Source organism: Ceratotherium simum, chromosome 15, assembly GCF_057802395.1.
Source record: "Ceratotherium simum simum isolate JZ-2026a chromosome 15, ASM5780239v1, whole genome shotgun sequence".
NCBI lineage: Eukaryota > Metazoa > Chordata > Mammalia > Perissodactyla > Rhinocerotidae > Ceratotherium > Ceratotherium simum.
This window is the reverse complement of record NC_141914.1, coordinates 36497805-36524818: the sequence shown is the minus strand read 5'-3', so window position 1 is coordinate 36524818 and position 27014 is coordinate 36497805. Positions and strand designations below refer to the sequence as shown.

Genomic DNA, 27014 nt, shown 5'->3' with positions numbered 1-27014 from the left:
CCTTTTGCCATCACCATGACCTGAAACTGCTTTAGTAAGTTGCAGATTAACCATCCCACTCTAAGTTTAGATATAATTTATGAGAACTAATTAACAGGCCCTGCACATATATTATCTCATTCACTCCTCAAAAAACCCTGATGAGACATTATGACTTTCTGCATTTTACAGATGAGGAAACTGTAAGCAGAGAGGTTACATGACTCTGACTTGCTCAGGATCACATAGCAATTAATTAGCACAGCTAGATTGGAATCCAGGTTGGATTTACTGGCAAGCTCATGTTCCTGCCACTCCACTACAAGGCCACCATTTAGCCCACAGTGATCCCTCTTTTCCAGGGGCTTTCGGGGAGACTGAATGGCAAAGCAAGAGACTCTATCAACAACAACAAAGCAGTCAAACGTCTTTTTTTGCAGGGGAGGGATGGTTAGACTTGAGGGCAAACATCTACTAAGGGCTACCCTAGACCTCCTCTCCCCGAACAGTCTAACTTGATCAGAAAAGTTGCTTAGGCTTGATGAGTGAAAGACACTCATATCCACCAAACCAGAAACAAGAAGCAAGGACAGAGGATAAGGGGCTTCACTCAACCCATCTCTTATGCTTCTCCCCTGTCTCCTCTACCCTGGGGAGCATTTTCCTTTCTAGAACTAATACAGTTGAGTGGAAAGAAGCTGGCCTGGCCAGAGACCAGACAGGACGCCCATATTTTATTTTTAGTTGCACCAATGTCCTGGTGTAGGACTCACAGGACTCACTGTGTCCCTGTGCATGGGCTCCCCAGGCATGCAATATGATTGGTAGCAGCCTGCTTCTCTGCAGCTAGACATCCTGCAAAGAAATTTTATTGAAAGGTGTCTGCACATGGTACTCATTGTTGCATTGTTGTCACTTGTAGTGACCTTTGTAAATGACTTTGGGAAAGTCACAAGGCAATGACAGAGGTGGTTGGTGTTTTTTTTTCTCCTCCTTTATTAGAGTCTGCTCTGATTTGCTATACAAAGTTGTGCAATCACCTGGAAATGTGCTCTGTGCACCCACATGCTTCTCAAATGCAAACAAGCAGGTCACTGACCCCTGTGTTGTAATAGTCCAGCCTGAAATCTGCTTGGATAACCCAGCAGAGCCATTTGTCCTTTTGGAATAGGGCAAATAGTGTACGGCAGCAGGAATCCAACCAGTGCCCCAGAGCACTGAGGCAGAGAGTGGAGCGCAGAGGAGATAAGAGGCTGGAGATCGCTACAATCAGCATTCAAGTTGGCTCCCAATTCTTGGTGAAACTCCCAAAGGGAGACTGTTAAGTCATGAAATTAATTGCCATCATTTTCCTTTGCTCCAGGCTGCTACTAAGTGTAACCCAGGAGTCCTTGCAAGAAATCGACTGCAATGATGAGGATGTATTTAAGGCTGTGGACACGGCTCTGAAGAAATATAACAATGGGAAACAAAGTGGCTACCAGTTTGTGTTGTACCGCGTCATGGAAGTCACCAAGACGGTGAGTGGGCTGGTTGAACCTTGAGGTCATTTGGGATTTGTGCTGTCGCTCAGAGCCCAGACCTCACACAAACACACACACACACACACACACACACACACACACGCACACGCCAATCACCAAAGAACTGATAATTAAAGGAAGAAGCTTACAGCTCTTATAAAAGACTGACACCACTCTCCGGCCTGGGGGTGGAGGGCACGGTATGACTAGTGGTTGGGCCACCAAGGTTAGCAGCCTGGGTGATCAGAGGAGCAGTACCCCAAGGTGAAATGAAACAAGGGTAGATGGAGTAATTTGAAAGGGACTATGCAGAGTGGGAGAATCCAGGAACTCAGTCAGGCTGCAGCAAGAGGATTTACTGGGTGACCGGCCCTGGATTGAAATATAAAGACCTCCAGAGCTAGGGTGGGGAAGGGGTGCTTAAGGGGGCACGTCTAACAAATATTGCATTATCTCGCTTATATGTGGAACCTAAAAAAGTTGAACTCACAGAAGCAGAAAGTAGAATGGTGGTTGCCAGGAGCTGGGAGGTGAGGGAAATGGGGAGATGTTGGTCAAAGGGTACAAACTTCCAGTTATAAGATGAGTAAGTCCTGGGGATCTGATGTACTGCATGGTGACTATAGTTAATAACACTGGGCCCGGCCCCGTGGCTTAGCGGTTAAGTGCACGCGCTCTGCTGCTGGTGGCCCGGGTTCGGATCCCGGGCGCGCACCGACGCACCGCTTCTCCCGCCGTGCTGAGGCCGCGTCCCACATGCAGCAACTAGAAGGCTGTGCAACTACGACATACAACCATCTACTGGTGCTTTGGGGGAAAATAAATAAATAAATAAAAATTTAAAAAAAAAATAAAAATAATACTGTATCGTATACTCAAAATTGCTGAAAGACTATATCTCAAATGTTCTCACCACACATATAAAAAACATAACTATGTGAGGTGATGGATGTGTTAATTAGCTTGCTTGTGGCAATCATTTCACATTGTATACATATATCAAATTATCAAGTTGTACACTTTAAATACATGCAATTTTTATTTGTCAATTATACCTCAATAAAGCTAGGGGAAAGGGAAGGGGGTACATCTAAGAGGAGTCAGAAGTGAGATTACCATGGTTCTACTGCATCAGACAAAATATCTGCTGTGAAGTCTGCACAGCTGAATGCATCAAAGGTAACAGCAATGTTCTAGTTGGTTTTTAATATTTTTTTCGCTGAGTGATGCACTCCTGTTGGAGACAAATCTTGATAGGATGTGTGATTTCAAGAAATACTAATCTTTCAACAGTTTGTTTAAATGAATTTCGCTGTAAAACACTGTTATCTCTGTGATAGTTAAGCAATTGTTTACTTTGGTAGCGAAAAAAATCCCGCCATTTGACATGATGAGGATAAAGAAAGAAGCCCAGTGGACAAGTTTTTTTTTTTTTTCTGAAAGTAAAATGGAGCCATTCTGTTTCACAAACTAGTGTGGTCATGTGAGTCCTCGTGCTGTCAAGCCACAGTTTGTTGTTGTTGTCTTTATTGGCTGACATCCATGGCAAATGTGGTTTTTTGTTCTAAAAGGTCCGGAGAATCACTCTTTATCTTTGCTTTTGCCATGTAGGCACCACCTATACCACTATCACCTACTGCTTTATCAAAATCTGAGACCTAGAAGGAACCTCAGAGACTACCTTGTTTGACACCATCATTTCTCGGATGCAAATACTGTGACCCACGCAGGCTCTAAGAGAGCACTGCCTCGGGAGTCAGGAGACCTGTGATCTGGGGCTGGCTCTGCCTTTCCAAGGTGGGGAGGCTGCCTAAGCCGTGCCCTATCTACTCGGGGCCTCCTTTCTTTCACCTGCAAAGTGAGGGGCTGGACAACATCGCCTCTCAGGTCCCTTGCTGCTCGACATGCCAGGATTTTGCATCTGAAAGCTCATCTAAGTCAGCACCTTCGCACTTTAAGAGTTTTGTATATTATTTCATGACATGCTAGAATAAATAGAAAACAAAACAAAGCAAATAAAAATACTAAAACTACCCATAATTAACCCCACTGTCCAGAAACAACTGTTAACATTTTTTTCAAAAATGAATAAAGCTCTCTTTTTCTTTGTTTTCTAATTGTAAAAACAATATATGTTTGTTAAAAAAAATAGACAATTCTGGAATGTTGGTATAAAGAAGTGAAAGACAACTGTACTCCCACCACTGAGAGACACACATTTTAACAGCTTTGCTGCATAACTTTCCAGACTTTTAAAAATCATACATTTACATATAAATTGGTTTCTTTAAAAATGGGCTAATACTATGGATACTACTTTGTAACTTAAAATATATGTATTTGTAAATATATTATGAACATTCTTCCAAGTAAATATTTATAACTTTCAGGATTTTTAATAAATGTTTTGCCTTAATTGAATCAAATCAAGATCAAATATTCATAACTGCACCAGATCCCACTCCAATGATTTTCTGTTGGGTCAGTTGGATGAACCCTACGTATCTTTGGTTGCTTTTTTTCAGGATGACCCTGACACATTTTATTCCTTCAAGTACCAAATCAAGGAGGGTGATTGTCCTGTTGGAAATGGCACAACCTGGCAGGATTGCGACTACAAAGATTCTGAGCAAGCTGTAAGTATGTTGACAGTTCCTGAGCCTCCAATTTTCTCCGAGCCTGCTAGATTATTCTACTGGTGCTTTTGGGGTGATTAATATTTCTGAGTCTGTTTGTGAGGGATGCACATAAACCCTCAAATGTGTAGACAAGTCAAATGCTTGATGTATTCTGCATAGACAGAAAAGGCGTGGAGAAGCCAGTGGTTAAACATGAAGTAAGCCCGCCCATAAGAAGGGGACTCTAATGACCAGTTGGGACATGTGGACCAGGCCCCAGAGAGACAACAGATCAGCATTTGGGCTGAGATCGAGGCTGGTGAGGGGAGAGTGTGGGTGCTTCAATCGAACAGGCCTGAGTACAAATCCTCATCTGCCTCCAACTAGCTGACCACTGGGAACCCTGTGCTCTCTTGTAACAGGGACTTAAAATTGACCTCATCAGGAGATGAGGTTGTTGGAGAATGAAATGATCCATTATGCAAAGGACCTTGTTTTAATAACAATGGCTATCTTAACCAGATGCCTAACATGTGCCTGGCACACCACAGCTGGTTGTCTTGCCTTAATTAAGGGGGATTGTAGGTGGTATCTGCCAGGAAGCAAGCCACATGTTTCACAGTCCATGGAATCACCTCTTTAATGTCAAAACACCGGCATGTGTACGCAGTTTGAACACTGAAATTGACAGGTAAATCAAGAGAAGAGTTTGGCAGGCTGGTCCTAAGGCGTTGTGTACATTTTGGTGAAAAAGAAATATGTTCAGGGCTCAAAACAAAGACTCACGCTTTAAAACCTCACCATTTATACTGCCCTTCCTCCAACATCTCCCAAATATCAATGGATTCTAAAAGATAATCATTAGGCTACAAAAACATTCATTCTTGTGTCTCAAAACGCTGTTAGAAAAAAATCTTGACAATTTAAAAAAAAAGGAAAACCATATTTAGCAAGAGTATTAGGTGGACTTCTCCCTCTGAAAGATTAAGGTAAATGGTCTCCGGTTTTTTCTTTTTAGGCCACAGGAGAATGCACAGCGACCATAAGGAAGAGTGAGGATATGAGGTTCTCCGTGGCTACCCAAACCTGCCAGATTACTCCAGGTAGCTGATCCAGCCGGTGGCTGGAGGGGAAAAAAATGAATCATTTCTGTGTGCCAGGAATACAACCCAGACAAAGTCCCCTCCCAGAGGGCAGCCATAGGGGTGCCATTTGCAGCCTTGGGGGCGGGGGGCTGGGAGGGTGGAGTGGCAGAGTCCGGAGGTTGGGGCCAGGCTTGTGCCAGTCATCCCCTCAGCCCTATCCTGACTCTCTTCCTCGAGTGCAGCATTGTATTAGGTGTGTGCAAGGGCCCTGCAAAGGTGAGTAGATGCAAAAACTGCCTTGATTGGAGGCAGCATCCTAGAGTGAGGAAAGCACGGGCTTTGAGGTCGGACCTGGCCTGGAATCTTTCAAAGCTCCTCACCTGCTTGGCTTTCCTCTTCCTTATCTATCAAAGAGGATAACAGTAATTCCCACTTCATGGGATTGTTATAGACTGAAACTAGATGATATGCCTGAGGGTACAATCATCATAATGTGTGAATGATGATCAGGATGAAAGTAATCCTAGCTAACATTTATTAAGCTCTTATTGCCAGCCACATTCTGATCACTTTCCATGTATTAACTTATTTAATCCTCACAACAACTCTATGAAGCAAGTATTAATATCCCCATTTTACAGATGAGGAAACTGAGGCCCACAGCAGTTAAGTATCTGACCCAAGATCCCACAGCAAATAATTAGCAGAGTTGGTATAGCAGACCCTCAATAAACAAAATTCCTTTAGAATAAAGTATGGAGCAACTTATCACCAACTATAACCACTATTAGCTCCTTCCCTTTTGTGGCAGAGGTGCCAGTTACAGAAGAATGGGCACATCTAGGTGATGTCAATCACAAAAGCCGTCCCAGAACTGGCCTTCTGCAAGGTAGGGTTTAAGTACATGAGGCTCCATAAGAGCATCTCAGTCACACTATTGAACCTCACCGTAGTGGCAGTTGTTCCATTCCGGCCTTCGTCATCCGTATGGAGCCCACAAAAACTATATCCCTCGAGTTCCGGTTCTTGCAAGAAGTTGTAGTCGAAGAAAAGTGGAAAAGAAATCACAAGTAATTTAAAAAAAATTTTGAGAGTAGCTTTTCATTATTCAGTTTAATAACTCTATCTCATAAGCAGATTTTCACAGTATCCAGAACACAGCACTTCTACACTATGAGAGGAAAAGCCCTTTGCCATATTGTCAGAAATTACTACTAGGTCCACAATCCCTTATCTGAAACCCAGATTTGGCCAGATGTGTTTCAGAATTTGACATTTTAAATCTTTGTTTTAATTAAAAATCATCCCTCTAGAAATGTTGGGGTAGGGTGGAAAATCATTCTGTCACCCAGAAAAACTGACTTTCCATCACCCTCCTCCCCTCACCCTCAAAAGACTGCCTCATCTCTTCTCTCAGCCCAGGTCAGAGCTGCCCTGGAGGTCAGGCAAACCAGACTCTGGTCTTCCCTCCATCTCGTCTTTCTTCTCCTGTGTTCCATCTTTTTTTTTTTTTTTTGAGGAAGATTGGCTCCATGCTAACATCTGTTGCCAATCTTCCTCTTTTTCTTTTTTTTTCCTCCCCAAGGCCCCAGTAGATAGTTGCATGTCATAGTTGTAGATCCTTCTAGTTGCTCTATGTGGGACGCCACCTCAGCATGGTTTGATGGGCTGTGAGTATGTCCGCACCCAGGATCGGAACCAGCGAACCCTGGGCCGCAGAAGTGGAGCGCGCAAACTTAACTGCTGCGCCACAGGCTGGCCCCTCCTGTGTTCATCTTTTTTTTTTTTGGTTCTTCCATCAGTAATTCTCCTCCTTTCCCATGTAACCCTCCATGTTTTTGACTTTGCCTGTTAGCCTGGTTCAACATAACTTCTGCAGGGAGAGGAGGGGAAAAGCTGTGAATATTCACCTAGCAAATCTTTTTCCTGACACACACACTTACGGAGAGAAAGCCAGAAAGGAGTTGCAAGTGCAGCCGTGTTGACCTGCAAAACTGAGGGACAGTGTATAGAACACTATTGGCCCCCTCATTCTGTGTGGATCTTACACACTCGGGCAGCAAACCCCCTGGGGGAAGGGGCCCAGGACTCCTTCACTACCTTCCCTGTCTGGCAGCCTGTGCCTCTCCTGACCAGCGGGTGAGGGCTATCTGTTATGAACATTACTTGGTAATTTAATATAAACTCACTTCTTTTTTAATATTTTACATGGTTTTATTAAAACCCCTTCAGGGCTGGCCTGGCGGTGTAGTGGTTAAGTTCGGTGTGCTCCGCTTCAGCAGCCGGGGTTCTTGGGTTTGGATCCCAGGCACAGACCTACACTACCCATCAAGCGATGCTGTGGTGGTGACCCACGCGCAAAATGGAGGAAGATGGGCACAGATGTTAGCTCAGGGCCACTCTTCCTCAAGCAAAAAGAGGAAAACTGGCAACAGGTGTTAGCTCAGGGACACTCTTCCTCACGAGAAAAATAAGTAAATAAAACCCCTTCAGTGGCTCCCCTTTCTTACAGCAGACCATTCTTAAATCACTTCAGAGGGTCTATGAACACCCTGAAACTTCGTGGAGAACGTTGTGAATGCGCATTTCCCTGGGGAGGGCACCATAGCTTTCATCAGCTCCACCCAGGAGTACATGGCCCTTGAAGTATAGTTAGCAACACCAGGCCTCCAGGGTGGGGCCCAGGCTCAACAGCAGAGGACTCTCTCTACTGACTGTTAAGACCTCAGTCACCCCTCCCTGCCTCCCTCTTTAAGCTCTGGCAAAATGTGTATGCACCGCCTTCCACACTGCTGTCCCTGCCTCATCCTGCTTTCTCGGGAGCCATCCGTTCCTCCTCCTTAGACCTCACACCTCATGTTGCCAGGTTGTCCTCGACCACTCTTCTCTCTTCTTAGCTCAGGCCTCGTCTCCTCAGGAAAGTCTTCCCTGAGCTCACTCCAGGCTCCCGGCTTTCCAAGCTCTTGTCGCATTATATTGAAATGATCCATCTGCAAGTCTGTCTCTCCCACTAGACTTTGCCCAACCCTTCACGGCAGTGGCTGTTATTAATGTGCCCACGTGGCCTAGCCCAGTACCTGGCATATTACAGCAGGTGCAAAATACAATGTTTCTTGGATTGAATTGATACAAAACGTATTATCCCCTGAGCCAGGCTTCAAGGAACTTTAATTAGCACTGAAAAGTAAATAATAATATATCTATACTGTTTTACTTTTTATAAGAGGATAAATTCATGTATTACTTCTATAATTTGAAATGACTTTTAAATAAATTTAAAATAATCATGCACAATAGTATGCATGTAAGATGTTCCTAAGTAATGATCAGTGTTTTTCTCTGACTAAAAAGTGGTCTTGCGTTCTTTTCCTAATGCATACTAGGATTTCCTGGAAAGTTTGTTTATGATGGCCTTCTAAATTATCTTGCTCATTTAGGGCAATGTATCTGAAAGCGGGTTTCGCTCCTTAACGCTGCCTCTTTGCCTGCTCTTTGTCAAGCCGAGGGCCCTGTGGTGACAGCCCAGTACGAATGCCTTGGCTGCCTGCACCCCATATCAACTGCAAGCCCCGACTTGGAACCCGTTCTGAGACATGCCGTGCAATATTTTAACAACAACACGGGTCATTCCCACCTCTTTGCTCTTAGAGAAGTAAAAAAAGCTCAAAGACAGGTTTGTTCTTTAATTTTTCATTTTGCATGGTATTGTTAAAACGTGTTAGATCTTTATATTTAGGGTTTCATTACCTAAAGTAAACCATTGGCCGAAGGAAAACGTATGATTCCATGACGGGGTGGTGAGGAGCTCTTCTCTGGTCTCGTATGACTAGCATCGGAGGCAAAGGGCTTTCTCTCTAGCCAGTGATTCAGACACTGCAATATGTAAAGGGAAAAACGGGGGCCGCTCGGACCCCCTTCCTGTGAGATTTGTTTCTAATGAGCGGGTAGTCAGCATTGCATGTTCTTCCTAGAGATGGTGAGATGGAAAAGTCATTCTGGCCTTAATTAAGATTTTAAGAAAACTATATCACCTAGCTATCGTGAGTCAAACTTGGCTCCAAAATGTTAAATTTAGAAAGGTTGGCACAGCTTTCTGGGTACCCTCTAAATTACAGTTTCCATATCATCAGAAAAAGAAAGAAATCTGGTCTTTTCATTGCTTCAGTTCACAAAGCCTTTGCTGAGAGTTGACTGGTTCCTTGTGTTTCAGCCCCTATTTATGAGGGGCTCACTTTGGTCGGTAACACTCCCTGCTTTTAATAGACCTTCCAACCGGCCTTCACGCAAGCTGCATGTTCCACTCAGATACGTCCACATCCATCTAGCAGGGTGGGACTAGCCCAGGATCAAGCGGCAGAAATCTTATTGCCTGGCAGTCTGGGAACCTGAGATCTTACCAGTAAAGGCCACTCCAGCTCCAAAGTTTTCTTTATCCATCTACAAGAGCATTATTAATATTTCACAAAATTCAATAGAACATTTTTTTTTTCTGATGCCTAGCCAAGGAAATATCGCTAGGTCTTACTTAAGGAAATACAGTAACTCCATCTATATATTGTTTTTCATTTTCAGGTGTGTAGGAGTGTGTGTGTGTGTGTGTGTGTTGTGTTGAGGGATGTGAGAGTCAGAAAGTGCTCAACATTTCTTCAGTAATGACTTTTGCCTACTACTAATAATACTTTACATTTATGAGCACTTCTGATATGCCAAACAGTATTCTAAGGTCCTCATAACACTGTCAATGATGTTTAAACTGTCCTTTAAATATCCAATCCAAAACTGTTTCAGGTGGTGGCTGGATGGAACTATGATATTACTTACTCAGTTGTGCAAACTAATTGTTCCAAGGCGAATTTTCTATTCTTAACTCCAGACTGCAAGTCCCTTTTGAATGGTGTAAGTAAACAAAAATCTAATTATAAGTCTTAGCATTTTGTGTCCAGTGTTTACAGGTGTGGAAACTCTCAACTGTGTAGGAAGACCCAGTCACTAAAATTTTAGATGACAGTCACCAGTTCACATTCACATTTATGAGGGAACTCTGAAGCTCAGGTCACTGGTTAAGCTGCCTTACCTACCTGGTCAAGGAATCTGCACATCTAGCAATAAGCATTTACAGATGTGACCAGGGACTAGGAATAGCCTGAGACAAAATGATGCCATGATCAAGTTTGTCTTTTCATGTCTTCACACTTTCCTGTCTCCTTCTCTTCCCCATGTGCCCCCGAGCTCTACCCAGGACAATCCCTCACTTTAAACTTGTCTCTGCTTCTTTTCTCACCTTCCCTCCCCTACCTTATCTTTACTAAAAACATCCTGAGTCTCTGTCCCTTAGTGACCCTTCCTAGGATGGTCTCGTTATCTGAACCAAACATATGTTAAAAGAGAGCGTGTCACAGTGGCAGTAGTTGGTGCATGTTCAGATGGCTAAGGCCTGATGACCTTCCCGGGGATATTTGTATTTTAGCAGAAGACTGTGCTTTAAGCAAGGGATTGCTGAAAACACTTTAGTCTACTAATTTTACTTCTAAAATTCTATTATATGGGAAGAAAATGAGAAATCCAGACAGCAAGATGTTAATTTCAGCATTATTATTAATAGAAAAAATTGGAAATAACTTCTATTTTCAACATTAGGGAATAGTTAAGTAAATTACAGTATATCCATACAGTAGAATATGTGCAGTCACTAAAACTATGTTTACAGAGTTTTTAGTGACTTAGTAAAAGGATTATAATATGTTAAGTAAAAAACAAAAAAAGCAGGATACAAAACTATATGTAAAATTTCATTCAAACATATAAAGAAAATGTAAACATAAAAAGTGATGGGAAACAAATACGCCAAAATATAAAATATAGTTAACTTTCAGCTGAAACTATGGGTGCTTTTTCTGATTCTTTACAGTTTTGGAACTCTTCTGACTCTTCCCAATGTTTCTAAGAGAGAATGTATTTATTTCATAATTGGGAAAAAAAGTAAAAGGGATACTATTAAGGGAGTGAAAGGACAACCCACAGAATGGGAGAAAATATTTGCAAATCACATATCTGATGAGGGTTTATTATGTAAAATATATAAAGAATGCATATACAATACAACAACAAAAAGACAATCAGCCCAATTTAAAAATGGGCAAAGGATTTAAATAGACGTTTCTCTAAAGAAGATATACAAATGACCAATAAGCACATGAAAAGATACTCAACTTCATTAGCCATCAGGAGAATGTAAATACAAACCACAATGAGGTGCCACTTCACACCCAGAGGATGTCTATGATTTAAAAAAATTGGAAAATAGCAAGTATCAGTGAGGATGTGGAGAAGGTCGAACTTTCGTACATTGCTGATGGGAATGTAAAATGGTGCAGCCACTGTGGAAAACAGTTTGGCAATTCCTCAAAAAGTTAAACATAGAATTACCACATGACCCAGCAAGTGCATTCCTAAGTATACACCCCAAAGAATTGAAAATGGGGACTCAAACAAATACTTGCATCCCAGTATTCATTGTAGCATTATTCACAATAGCCGAAAGGTGGAAACAACTCAAACGTCCATCAACAGATGAATGGATAAACAAAATGTTATATATATAATATATTATATATATATAACAATGGAATATTCTTTAGCCATATAAAGGAACGAAGTTCTGATACATGCTACATGGATGAACCTTGAAAATGTTACCTTAAGTACAATAAGCCAGACACATAAGGACAAATATTGTATGATTCCACTTACATGAAATATCTAACATACACAAATTCACAGAGATGAAAAGTAAATTAGAGTTTACTAGGGGCTCAGAGGAGGGAGAATGGGGATTTATTGCTCAATGGGTACAGAATTTGTGTTTGGGGTGATGAAAACTATGGGAAACAGATAGCGGTGATGGTTGCACAACATCGTGAATGTAATTAATGCCACTGAATTATACACTTAAAAATGGTTTAAACGGCAAATTTTGTTATATATATTTGACCATAATAAAAAAACATAGTAAAAAGAGAGAGAGGAACTCTCTAAAAACATCTGCTCTAGCTATTATTTTGTCAGTATGAGTCAAGTCTGGTCTTTTAAGCATCTATTAACACCTTCTGTTTTTTGTGCTTAGTTAGCCATTTGAGGTTATATAGGCCTGAATGTTATCTGGCTTTAATCCTTCTATGTCTGTTTGCAAGGCCTCAATTTAGTCCTCTCTTTGCAACACAGAGATGCAAGGGCCAGTTGGAGTCACAAAGCCAATCAAATTTTTGGTGTGATTTCTCTGAGCCTCCACTTCCTCATTTGTAAAATAGTGAAGAATAATAGCCCCTATCTCACAGAGTTGTTATAATAATTAAAGGACGTAAATATAAACGAAATATTTTGCCCCCCGTTGGCAGGATTGACGGCCTTGCTATTCAAAGGACCAGCAACATCAGCATCACCAGAGATCTTGTTAGAAAAGCAGACTCACTCTGTCCCATATCTCCTGAATTGAAATCTGCCAGTTTAGCCAGATTCCCAGGTGATTCATTTGCACGATAAAATTTGAAAGGCACTGATTTAAGAGGTTTCTTAAGTAGTTCTCAGGCCATGCTGCACATGAGAATCACTTGGCTAGCTTTACCCCAGACATCTGGTGTAATTGGTCTGGGTGGGTCCCTGGAGTCAGGATGATCTAAAAGCTTCTCGGGTGAATCAAATGTGCTGATAGAATTGAGACCCCTGGACTACTTCCAGCATCCTTCTCCCCATCCAAAATTAAGGTATTAGAAGTGTGATATTCCCTGTATCTTTAAAAAATATGACTTTTATTATACATGTGTTCCTTTGGAAATACACGTTTATAGAAAACTTCAAGACAATGCAGAAACATAGAAAAAAATAATATTGAACCACATACCCAAACACCCAAAGATATCTTAGTGTATTTCCCTCTTGTCCTTTTTGGGAGGAATATGGACAATTTTGGTGATTTTTTTTGTCTTATAGTTGTATTTATTTTACATGCTACATATTTTTCACCTAAGAATTTTCCTATGTCATTAACTCCAGATAAACTTCTTTTTAAATAACTGTGTAATATCCTAGTGAAGACACCATAAATTATTTTTTTAATTCCTTTCCTATTTTTGGACATTTGGGTTGCTCCCATTTTTTTTTTTTTTTTTTTAAAGATTTTATTTATTCATTTTTTTCCCCCCAAAGCCCCAGCAGATAGTTGTATGTCATAGGTTCACATCCTTCTAGTTGCTGTACGTGGGACTCGGCCTCGCGCTGGACGGAGAAGTGGTGCCTTGGGGCGCGCCCGGGATCCGAACCCGGGCCGCCAGCATCAGAGCGCGCGCACTTAACCGCTAAGCCACGGAGCCGGCCCACTCCCATTTTTTATTATAATTAATAACTCACCAAATTTTTGAGGATAAAGCTGTTTCTGTATCTGTTACTTTTTCCTCAGATAAAGTCCTGGCCTTACACATAGTATAAAATTGTATAAAAGCTCTTAAAACTCTCTCTATATAGGTTAACTGTTTGCCAAATACACCAATTTACATCCTATCAGCAATGTATACCCTTGATAGAATTCAGTATTATTTTTTTTAACTTAGCTAATTTCATAGACAAAAACATTTTTAGTTTTCATTTTCTCAATCAAAATGTAGTAAATATGCATTTATTTAACCGTTATGTTTTCATACATTTGTAAGAAATTCATGGGTGGAATTTACAAACTGTCTTCTAGATCCTTTGCCCATTTCTCTTTGGGATAAATCTTAATTCAGAAAATAGTCTTTATATGTTAAAGGTATCAGTGCTTTGTCATATTTTCTCAGTTGTTTACTTTTTAGTTTTCATTATGGTATTTCTGACTTACAACTAGTTTTGTGTATGGGTGACCAAATCTACCCATATTTTCTTTTTCAATTCTTCCATCATTTGTTCAGCAGTCACTTTGTTTCTTTTTCTAGTTTGTCTACAGTCACTATTTTTAAAAGCTTTCAAACCTATCTGGAATTAATTGTGATATATTATGTGAGGTATCTAAATTGATTTTTTTCAAGATAATAACCAGATATCTCGACATTCTTTCCTTCTACATAAATCCGCGACAACCTTTATCCCATAATATTTTCTTACAAAAAATTTGTTCTCTAGTCTATGTTCTTTGTCATGTTAAGGAAGCATCCTTACATTTCTGATCTTTAGAGTTTTGTTTTTAAATAAGGAATCGGTGTTGAATTTAGAAAATGCTTTAGTATATGTATTGAAATATCATATTATGTTTTTCTAATTTAATCTGTTATATTATTTTGACAACTTTCCTAATAGTAATCTCTAGATTCCTAAACCAAATCCTATTTGTTTAGTGTTAATTATTCTTTAAATGTGCATTTGGATTCTATTTCTAGTTTATTTAAGAATTCTACATCTGTATTTATAAGTGAAAGTGATTTAACAGTTTTCTTGGTGTGTTTGTGTGTGCATTATTTTTTCAGGTTTTGGAATTCAGATTATAGTTTTATAGAATGAGTTGGGTAGTTTGCTACTATTTTCTATATTCAGAAACAGTTTATATAGCATGGAAATATATATATTTCTTTAATTTTTAAAATTATTCATCTATAAAACATTTATGTTGTTTGGAGGTGAAAAGTAGAATGGAAGTTGAGAGTAATGATAGCATTTTCTATTTCTTCTTCAGTACTTGATCCATTCAAGTTTCCTTCCTGTTGTTAAATGTGTTGGTTATTTACAGTTTTCCAGAAAAGCATCTCTTTTTTGGAGACTTGAATTAGCGTACACTTGTTCATAGTACTCTCTTATATTTTTATACTTCTCTGTATCCTTTGCTAGGTTGCCTTTTTTTTGCATTTGACTTTTTTTCCTTACCCCAACAATGGTCATTTGGGTTTATATATTAGTGCGAGTGCTTTCTGTTTTCTAATTCATGGGTTTTGCTTTTATCTTTATTGTTTCTTCCTTCTTGTTTTCCTTAAGACTGTTTATTATTCTTTTTTTTTTTCCTAACTGCTTGAGATAAACACCTAGATTTGGAGTTGTTTTGTTTTCTTTGTTTCTTGTCTCTCTTTTTAAATTATGAAAGCTTATAAAGCAGTGAGTTAACTCTGAATGCTGCTCTGGCAACATTATGTGGAATTCTCATTTTTCTTGTTTTGTTTTTTATTTTTTTCCTTATCCAAGGAAGACCCTAACTATTTAGGCAAGTGTGTTTATATTTCCAAGTAGTTTGTTTTTTGTTTATTTATTTATTTATTTGTTTAAAATTATGTTATTAATTTTTAGGGAGTTTTTTTTTCTTTTTGGTGCTGAGGTCAAAGAACATGGCCTGTATTGTTTCGGATTTGCAAAATTTATTGAGCCTTTCAGTTAAAAGTATTTGCATCATACTTATGAAAGTAGCATTTTAAATCATGCATACTGTATGAAAATACCATTTAAATAAATCTTTATTACATATTCAAGTCTTCTATGACCTTATTTATTTTTTTAATCCATTTGGCCTGTCAGATATATAGTTATATATTAAATTTTCCCACCACAATTATTTTTATCCATTTCTATTCATATATCTGTATTCTGCTTTATGTATTTTGATTCCATGCTTCTAGACTACATTTTTTATTAAAATAAAATTATCTTTTTTACAACCTTTATGAGTTTTTTGTTGCCTTAAACTTTACTTTGTCCAACATTAATAAAACTGTAGGTCCTTTTTTGTTCATATTTGCCTCATATAGCTTTGCTCATCCATTATGTTTAATCTTTATCTTTTTTATTATGAGATTATTTTTGAAGATGTAATACATTGATTTTGTTTTTAGCTTAATCTGAAAGCCTTTGCCTTTCTAAAAGAAAATTTTACCCATTCACTTATATGGTTACTATTTCTATATGAGGTATTCCTGTCACCTTATTTCATGTTTCCGTATGCTGGTGGATGTGTGTTTGTTGTTGATGCTAGTACTTAATTGTTTCTTATTCTTTCTTTTGCAATTAGACTATGCGATGATTTGTAAAGTTGACACCCTATTCTTAATTTTACTAGTTGTTTAAAGGTTCTTAAAAACGTTTTTAATTTATGCACATATATTTTTTAAAAACCAGAATATCGGTGAATGTACGGGGAAAGCACAAGTGGATATTCAGCTAAGAGTTGCTTCTTTCTCACAGAACTGTAACCTTTTACCAGGTATGTGATAATACACGTGGCTGCTCCAAGAGTGCCTGTCGGTCCCAGACAACTGGCTAGGACTTTTCATACAAACCGTGCTTTGGTTCCCATGATATGCCACAGTCTGTATGACCAACAGACCTTCCTGAGAACACTGTACCCCATCTCTTCTCAGCTGTGCTGCAGCAGGTGCAGCGAGACTGCTCTGCAAGTAGCCAGAAGGGAATATGGTGACAAAAGGGAAAATTTATGTTCCCTGGGCAAAGCTGGCCTCCGGGTATAAGCTCAGCTTGTCTTCCTTGTGTGCAAGATGTCCCTACGTCAGGTGTTGTAAATTGGGGTAACCATATCTCTTTTTATACACTCAGTAATAATCCTTCAATTAAAGATTTTTTTTTCCTGCATGTTATAATGGGGGGAAAGGGAGAGAGTGAGAGTTTATGGTCAAGTCAGTATTTCTTTTTTGTGTGTGTGTGAGGAAGATTAGCCCTGAGCTAACAAGCAATGCCAATCTTCCTCTTTTTTGTTGAGGAAGATTGGCCCTGGGCTAACAGCCATGCCCATCTTCAGCTATTTTATATGGGACGCCACCACAGCATGGCTTGACAAGCGGCGCATTGGTGCGCGCCGGGATCCGAACCTGGGAACCCAGGGCCACCGAAGCAGAGCGTGTGCACTTAACCGCTGCGCCACCGGGCCGGCCCCTCAAGTCAGTATTTCTTATATCAAGAGTTGGCTTTTCTCTTACTTGGAAGATAATTGCATACTTTCCACAGTAAAAAGCATTACTCAAGCTGCCTGCTCACTAGAATCACAGGACTTAAAATTTTCCCACTAGAAAGTCATTCCTTTAAGTTAAGCATTGCTGTTTACAGTTTCTATCAAAAATGCAAAAACTTAGGAACTAAGTGCAGCATATTGACTGAGTCATTAACTAACACCTTCTGATTGAATGTTCCCCTAAACACACTTGGCTCTGAGGAGAGGAAAAGAGGAAAGGCAGTAAGGCAAAGGGCAGGTAGACAACCTCCATCCACCCACTACTGGGCCTTGGGCTGCCATGTAGCCCTCTATAAATGGATGCTGGATCATGCGTGGGAGAGGTGCTAGGCTAGACTGCTCCTTCAGTGCACACGCTGACTTAAAACCTGATTCTTTCAGGGGAGGATTTTGTACAACCACCTTCCAGGATTTGCGCTGGCTGCCCCATAGATATACCTGTCAACAGCTCAGAACTGGAGGAGCCTCTGAATCATTCCATTGCAAAGCTTAACGCAGAGAATAACGGAACTTTCTATTTCAAGATTGACATTGTGAAAAAAGCAAAAGTACAGGTCTGTAAATTATACTACAAAAATGGTGATATTATAGTTTACATGCAAATTGCTTACTAATTTTGTCACTGCTCTTGGCTTTGGATTGGGAAACAGTATACCTGGTGAATGGACTTGGTAGATTTGAATTTCAAGTCCCAACCTCGCTGCATGCTTGGTGTATGATCATGGACAAGTCATTTAGAACATTCTCTCCATTTTCTCTCTGTAAAGGACTGAGGTGAGAATCAAATAAGATAATGTATGTCAATCACTTTTCAAACTCTAAAGTGCTGTATTAATACTAGCAACTATTACATAATTAATAAAATTCAGGGCTAGGAAAAGCAAGACTTACTCTCTGCCCTTCTAGACTCATCTTTCATTGTAGCATCACTTAGTGCCCTGGGCTTGGCCACATCAGTCAGTCTCTTCACACTCTTATCTCCATGTGTTTCTCCCCTGCCTGGGGTGCCTTCCCTGCTACAAATGTACCCTCTGGGGATTCATCTCTCCTTCTACGCCCTGTCAGTAGAGGATAGGAGTGTCCTGTCTGGGGGTCAGGAGACCCAGCTCTACCACAGCATCAGCCCCTCAGCCCCCTGGTGACCCAGCGCAATCACTCAGACTCACTCAGCCTTTGCGGCCCCATCTGTAAAATGAGTGGCTGGATTAGAAGAGCCCAAATCCCTTCCACCTCCAACTGCCTATACGACCAATGTATTCAGGGACAGATTCCTATTCTAGAACCTCAAAACTGGCTTCCCTAAATACAAGCTAAAGGAAAGTAATCAAAATGGAACCAAACAGTTATAACAAATCAATGTGATCATTACAATCCAGTAAAAAAAAAATCTCACCAAAAAAGGTTCATACTTTTGGCTCAGTAATTGAATTTCTAGAAATCTAAAATAGGAGTCTTTATATACAATGATATTCATTGTAGCTTTAACTATAAAATCAAAAAGATGGTAAACTGTCAAAATGATCATTAATATACAAATGATCAGATATATCTGACATATCCTTACAACGGAATATTAAGCAGCAATTTGAAAGTGTCTCTGTGACGAGTTCTTGAGGTGAGAAATGTCTAGTGTTCAAATATGCAGTGAAAAACAAGAGGCCATAAAATTGAATATACCTTCTGTTTTCAATCATGTTATAAAAAAGTACAGAAAACAATACTGAAAAGAAACAAATACCTCAGACTGTTCACAGTGGTGGTTTTTACATGATGGTACAAGGGGCTATTTATTTTCATCTTTCTAATTTCTTGTGTTAGTTCTATAACTGGAAAAAAACCCTAAACAAACGGTATTAAAATAAATCAAAACTGACACTTTGATCTCTCTCTAACTCAGGCACTTATTCCTGTCCTGGATGCCACCACCCCCTGTCCCTGATTTCACTGGCACGTGACCCAAACTAGGCTTACTTGAAGGGGATACCAATCCATGCTATGCCTGTATTTGTCAGCTTTTCTTCTCACTCTCTATTTCTGCTTTCCTATGAAAGTCCCTTGTTCTTAATGATGCAGGAATAGTACAGTACTCCACCATATACTGCAGGGTGGAGGTTTGCTGTCAAGGAGAGAACCACTCATCCTCAAATAGGAATATCTAGTCCTCTTAGTAGTTACAGTTCTCTCTGTAAATTAACTAATCAACATCTAGCATGTGTGTGTGTTTGTTGATGCTACGGATGCTAGGGAAACAACAATGGGTAATGCTGTGAATTGAAGGGAACCGACATCCCTCCTGTTGCCCATCAATCTGGACTATTGTGAGAATTTCAAACTTACTTTTAGGAGCAATTTGACTGCCTGGACATGGTCACTCAAGGCAGCCTTGGTGGAAGCAGCCAATATACTGGCACTCAATTTACTGTAAGATGAATTTGGTAAAAGCCAACCTCCAAATGACCAATTTGCCAAATTGCTAAAGATTTATTTTACAGTTTTAGTCTTGCCTTGGCCTTGCATGTTTAGTCTTGTTTGAATGCATGCCCATTTCAAGTTGGTTTTATATTTCAAATACCAAGAACTTCTCAAATCCTCCATTTTCACATGTGAATGATTGCGATTTCTGTCATATGCTGTTTATTTTGCCCTGCTTGTCCCAGCTGCTGTCAGATGAATATACTCTTTGCTCTCCTCGACCTCCTCCTACCACACTTTCTCTATGCTTTTAAAAAACATAAAGAGATAGGGAAGACTGTTGTGGTTTGCTTTTACAAAAATGTGATCATACTATCACCTTATAACTTCATTTTTTCCATAATGGTCATCCCACCAGGTCAACAGACATATATGATGTATTCTTTTTGATAGCTATGTAATATTACACACACACACACACACACACAGTGTTAGTCAGCTCAGGCTCCCATAACAAAATATCATAGACTGAGTGACTTAAACAACAGGAGTTTATTTCTCACAGTTCTGGTGGCTGGAAAATCCAAAAATCAGCCAATTCAGTTTCCTGGTGAGGGCTCTCTTCCTGGCTTGCAGATAGCTACCTCCTTGCTATGTCCTCACATTTCAGAGAGAGATAGAGCTCTGGTGTCTCATTCTCTTCTTATAAGGACACTAAACCCATCATGGGGCCACCACCCACATGACCTCATCTAAACCTAGTTACCGGGGCCGGCCCCGTGGCTTAGCAGTTAAGTGTGCTCGCTCCGCTACTGGCGGCCCAGGTTCGGAGCCCGGGCGCGCACCGACGCACGGTTTCTCCGGCCATGCTGAGGCCATATCCCACATACAGCAACTAGAAGGATGTGCAACTGTGACGTACAACTATCTACTGGGGCTTTGGGGGAAAAAAAAGGAGGAGGATTGGCAATAGATGTTAGCTCAGAGCCGGTCTTTCTCAGCAAAAAGAAGAGGATTAGCACGGATGTTAGCTCAGGGCTGATCGTCCTCAAAAAATAAATAAATAAATAAATAAAATAAACCTAATTACCTCCAAAAGGCCCCACCTCCTAATGCCATCACATTGGAGGTTAGAGTTTCAGTATATGAATTTGGGGAGGATACATTTAATCCATAACACACACACATACACGCACACATTTAAATCCTAGAATTAAATACTGAATAACTTGGTCTAGAAATTGGGCCATATCAACTTTTTAATGTATAATTTAAAAACATTTTTATAAAGTGTATTTTTCAAGTGTACAAGAGATACAAGATATGGCATTTTAAAATGAGTTAAAAAACTATACTTGGGATTTTGTTGAAGTCAGAGTATGTTAAAAACAAGTGTTTAATTTTTTAAATAAATAAATAAAGTGTGCCTCTTCCAGACCAAAAAAAAAAAAAGAAAATTGGGCCACAAAATGCTTAAAAGAAAGCATTGTATAACAATTAAAACTGTTGCTAGAAACAAAAACAGTTTCTTAATATAAAAAATTAAGAGAAGCAAACTAGAAAATCCAAATAATTTTTCTAATCACATAATTTAATCTACATAATTTCTATAGTGATACTAACTCTGTAATTTTCTGACTCAAGATTTGGCAGGACAATAAGACGTGTTTAAAGAAAATTTTTAAGTTTTTCTTCCTACATTTCTTAGATTCTATTACCACTTGAGCCCTTGAATTACTGGTGAATTTGACAGCTGCTGAACAATAAAACTCAGAAAAATATAAAAATAAAAATTATAGCCTGCTATTCTTTTCCCGTTTAGGAAAGGAAATAAGACCAACCAAGCCAAATATTTCACACGTGCCTACAAACTGAAAGTTTTGTTGTCAAGCATTTGTACTTTTTTGTGTAACTCTCAGTTGGTCAGCATATAATTAAAATGTCAATATTTTCCCCTAAAAGTCCTTCGGGTAAAAATATATGATTTATTTACAATATTAATTAAGCTCCTACTTTGTGCTAATTAATCTTCCAGGTGGTGGCTGGAATGAAGTATTTTATTGACTTCACAGCCAGGGAAACCACATGTTCCAAGGAACGTAATGACGAGTTGACCGATAGTTGTGAGATCCATAAATCTGGAGTGAGTAATAACACAATTGTCTACTATTTCTTACACATCTATTTGATGTTTTATACTTGTTTAAGTATCTCGTGAATAACACTGTTCTGTCTTTTGGCTTCTGTTTTCATGGATAGCAAATTCTAGACTGTAAGGCTGTAGTCTATGTGATACCCTGGGAGAAGAAAATTTACCCTACTGTCAACTGTCAATCACTACAAACGGTATGATTCTAATTACAGTCAGCTTGGATCAATTTTGCTCATTCTGAAAAGTCATATTTTGGGTTTGAAAATGAACCATTATTTAAATGAATGGGGAGACTATCTTTTTTAAAATGGGGAGAAGTCAGGGGCCAGCCTGGTGCCATAGCGTTTAAGTATGCATGCTCTGCTTTGGTGGCCCAGGGTTCACAGGTTTGGATCCCAAGCATGGACCGATGCATGGCTTATCAAGCCACGCTGTGGCAGCATCCCGTATACAAAATAGAGGAAGATGGGCACAGATGTTAGCTCAGGGCTAATCTTCCTCAGCAAAAAGAGGAGGATTGGCAATGGATGTTAGCTCAGAGCCAGTCTTCCTCACAAAAAATTTTAAAAAATAAATAAAATGGGGAGAAGTGTCACATTTCTGTGCTGATCTCTCTTTTTTATGGCTAGAAAGGAGAGCAGCAGTCCTCTTACTCACTTCTCACACATTGTCAGTGTCCCATCATCCAATAGGCTTTCTCTTAGTGAAGTGTAGTCCCTGCTATGGAGAGCCAACACCAGCTATGCACCTTCAAGATGTGCCTGAGGTAAGGCACAGTGCTCTACTGCCCTCTGCTTACGTCCAAGGAGCTTGGGAGAAATGCAATCTCAGACCTCACTCCACATCTACTGAATCAAAATCTGCATTTTAACACGATCCCCAGGGGATTCATACCCACGTTCAAGTTTGATAAGCATTCGTTTGCATTATCTTTTTTAATTCTTAAAAGAACCCTGGGAAGTAAGTAATACTTTCCCCATTGTCTAGGATGAGACACTAAAAATAATGAAGATGCCGAGGTCCTGGAGTAAATAATATTACCAGTGCTTCCTCTGTCCCAGGCACTATACTGAGGACTTCACACATATTTTCCCTCCTGACAACTCTATGAGGCCGGTGCTGCTATTATTCCTATTTCACAGAGGAGAAAAATGAAGTCAGCGGCACTTGGATTCAAATCTAGGTCAAATCGGAGCCCAATCTGTTCACCAGGATGCTGATAACTAGTAGGGTCTGGCTTGTTTGGCTCCAAAGGCCATGCTCTTTACACCACTGAACACTGCCTCCAACCATCACGTTCTCACTGGTAGTGAAGGTGTAGGTAGATATAATGCGAAATCCATACCTTCAATGCAAGTTGCTGCGTCTCCCTTTTTTTTGATTTAGGTTTTTGCCATGTGTAGGTATGTATATAATTGAACACAAACGTTATACAAAGGTTGCCTTTCAAGCTTATGAACATGTCCTAATGTGTTTCAGCCCAATAAAGTGATCATGGATATACGCTACCTATATGTTTACCTCATAAAGCCACTTAGGGCCTTTTAGGATAAAAGCAGTAATTGGGCTAATAGAAATAGTATCAGTTAATAAATGATGTGCCATGGCTTTACATAATCATAGGCTTAGGAAGTACTCTAGAGATTATGTAGTTCACCCAACCAATTGTTCCAGATGAAGAAAAAGCTCTCCAGCTTAGAATATTATTGGAAACAATAATCAATATCAACAAATTATAAGATCAACCAAAAGAGGAAAAAATGTTATTCATTTTCATCCTTTCTGGAATATTAATATAGTATTTAAAATCTGACAAAGACTTGCCCCATTGTAAACTGAAATAGCATTGCTAGGTCTCAGTTCCTTCTTTCTTCATTGATAGTGTGATTTTCACAGTAATGCATTCATCTTAATATTTCCTGTTTAGATCTCATTGCTGAAAAGGCCTCCAGGTTTTTCACCTTTCCGAGCAGCACAAGTGGTGGAAACAAAAGAAGGAACAACTGTAAGTCCACTCCACACTTCCGTGGCACCTGTACAAGATGAAGAGCAGGATTCAGGAAAAGAACAAGGACCCACTCGTGGGCATGGCAGGGGCCATGGAAAGCAAATAAAACATGGCCTTGGCCATGGTTATAAACACGAGCATGACCAAGGCTCTGGGCACCAAAGGGGACATGGCCTTGGCCATGGACATCAAAAGCAACATGGCCTTGGCCATGGACATCAACAGAAAATTAACTATGGTCTTGAACACCAAGGGACTCATGGCCTTGGCCATGGACATAAACGTGAACATGGTCGTGGCCATGTAAAACATAAAAATAAAGGAAAAAACAAAGGAAAGCACAATGGTTGGAAAACAGAGCATTTGGCAAGTTCTTCTGAAGATAGTACTACGTCTTCTGCACAGACACAAGAGGAGTCAGAAGGGCCAACACCCCTCCCTTCCCTAGCCCAGCCAGGTGTAGCAGTTACCTTTCCTGACTTTCAGGACTCAGCTCTCTTTGCAACTGTGATGACTAATACCCCACTAGCTCCCACAGATAGTGACGATGATTGGATCCCTGACGTCCAGATAGAGCCAAATAGCCTGTCATTTAATCTGATATCTGATTTTCCAGAAACAACCCCCCCCAAATGTCCTGGACGCCCCTGGAAGCCAGTTGATAGAATGAATCCAACTGTGGAATCTAAAGAATTTCATGATTTCAGTCTCTCTGATGCTCTTAATTAATTTATGCAGCCACAGGTATTTCTTTAACACTTTATCATCCCTCTCCCCAGTGTCCAAATATCCTGATATAATGCACCAAAAACCATGAAGCTTCAGAACAGCCTAGATAGAAGTGGTGAGACTCCCAATGGGGACACTGTCAATCTCTATGGATGACATAAAACTGTGTGCAGAATTCTAAATCCTTTCTGAGTCTTCCTCACAAGTTTTCTTAACTAGCACAGAAAATAGACAAACTAATGTGCCTTATGGCCTACTGCAATTTGCTTTTCTGATAACGAACGTGTACCTTAAAATGCACGTCATCAATTTTCATACAAAGATTCTTGACATTCTGAATAAACTACAGCATCTGGTCCCCAAACACATGTGAAAATAAGGGAAGTCAAGAGACTGAATGCTGAAATTCTTAATGGGGAAAAAATAATAATAAAACCTCCAAGAGGGACAACAAGAAAGGCAGATTGGCCAAAGGGAGGACAGGGAGAAGTCAATTAATTGACTTTCTGTTTCCAAAAGGGTCTAGTTACATCCAATAGTTACTCCCACTTGACAAAGCTATTCTGAGAATTCTCTTTCTGGGTGAGAGTGTTTCTCATGAATCAATAATTTCTGTTTACTCATTAACCACTCTTTGCAACAAGGCTTTCAAATAGGAGTTTTCTGTTTGTTTATTTGTTGCTGAGGCTAGATTGAGTAATCCTTAGTTTTCAGCCGCTCTGAGTTTAGATAAGGATGGAAAGCAGAGAATGTAATATAGAGGCAGACTTGCGAAGGAAACTTTTTTTATAATTGACAAGGGAAAATCACAAGATATGATGCTAATTTTGTTCAGAAATTTTATGAGGAAATTCCTCTCTAGCCCCACTTTATAATCACATCATCTTCTTGCTACAACATTGAAGAACATTGATTTTTGCAAAAGAGAATAATATGACTGTCTTTAGTTGCCTTAAAATGCGTGGGGGGCATACATTTTAATCCTGGCTGTGCTTTGCCTAGGGAAACGGGCTTTGAACAGCCACACTCACCTGTGGATGCACCTGTCACTGCTCCTTCAATTTTTCGGATGCATTTAAGCCTCTGAGTTTTTATTTCATTTCAAATATTGTCTGTAGTTTTAAATAAAGAACCAATGATGTCAGGAACAAGTCTCACGTTGTCAACTGGTTGCTTCACTTGTCTCTTATTGAATGATCACATCAGATTAACGGAGTTTTACTATACTTACAGAAGCACCTAAGGTCCTGCGAGTACGTGGGCCGACCCCAGAAGGCAGGGGCAGAGCCAGCATCTGAGAGTGAGGTCTCTTGACCAGTGGGCAGAATCTCCACACCTGGCACAATAACCCCAACAACCTCTGTCAGCAACCCCACGTTGGAAGGACAAGAAGATGGGCTAGAATTTAAATAGAGAAGAATGCCATGTTATCACTCTGTTGCTGGGTGAAATAAAGTTCTGTCTCCTTGTTCTCACTCCTGGTTAATTCACAGTGGTCTCCTTTCAGCCACACCCATCCTGCAGCAGAGCCCAGCTGATCAGAGACCCAGTGCTGCGGCTCTACCACCGAGGCTCTTAGCCTGACTTGGGAGCACTCTTGCTCACCATGGCGGGAATCTCTTGGGTGGGGCTTCCCTACCACCAAGGCCTCGTCCTCATTGCTAAACCAAGGGTTAGCGGGTCCTGTTTCCACCAGGAATCTAAGGACTCTCTCTCACTTCCTTCCCTCCTCCTTCTCCTGTTTCCCAGCCCAGAGCTGAGAGTAATCTGTCTTGTTCTATATGACCCAGATAATTACCAAAAAAGAAAAAAAAAAACTTCCTTGTTAATGTGTTGTCTACCAACTTCTCATTATCAGAAAATATCTAACCTCAAAAAAGTTTAAAGAAAATTTAAAATTACCTTTCTGGTCTTGGTAAAGGAGAAAATAGAAAGCCACTAGAATAAAAAGTGATAGAGATTTTAAATTTTCTGTAGTAAAATACATTTATTGAATGCCTATTATAGCCATTTACCGTGCTAGACAATTTCCTTTTGGTGTGTAACTTAGTCCTCACAAGCACTCTGAAGTCCCTGTGCTCACCTTTTACAATGAGGAAACTGTGGCTCACAAAGCCCTGCCCAGTTTCACACAGTTAATATGTGACAGAGCTGGCATTCAAACTCAGACCTTTTGAACTCCATTACACCATATCATCATGAGGCTTTATTATCAATGTTGTCATTACAAAAAACAACACATCAAGATAATTTCTGATTCTGAGATGATCATTATCTCAATCCAAAAACCCTTATGAGGGGCCGGCCCTGTGACCTAGTCGTTAAGTTCAGCACGCTGCGCTTCAGCAGCCTGGGTTCGGTTCCCAGGTGCGGACCTAGACCCCTCTACTCATCGGCGACCACACTGTGGTAGTGACGACCAACATACAAAATGGAGGAAGAGTGGCACAGATGTTAGCTCAGGGCAAATCTTCCTCAAACAAAAAGAGGAAGATTGGCAACAGATGTTAGCTCAGGACCAATCTTCCTCAGCAAAAGTA

General features: G+C 40.1%; 1 protein-coding gene across 2 annotated transcripts; it reads left to right on the top strand.

Moving 5' to 3' along the window:
• Positions 1-1195: 1195 nt before the first annotated feature.
• Positions 1196-25934, top strand: KNG1 (kininogen 1). 2 transcript variants are annotated; one of them, XM_004424599.3, is made up of 11 exons: positions 1196-1499; positions 4028-4138; positions 5139-5223; positions 8706-8878; positions 9994-10101; positions 16327-16411; positions 17555-17727; positions 21621-21728; positions 21845-21931; positions 23665-23742; positions 25708-25934. In XM_004424599.3, the coding sequence occupies exons 1-11, from the start codon at positions 1308-1310 to the stop codon at positions 25786-25788; spliced, it is 1281 nt and encodes a 426-aa protein (XP_004424656.1). In that variant the 5' UTR covers positions 1196-1307; the 3' UTR covers positions 25789-25934. The 2 variants fall into 2 exon arrangements, with proteins under 2 accessions (XP_004424656.1, XP_004424655.1); XM_004424598.3 differs by lacking the exon at positions 25708-25934 and having other exon boundaries at positions 23665-25127.
• Positions 25935-27014: the final 1080 nt, after the last annotated feature.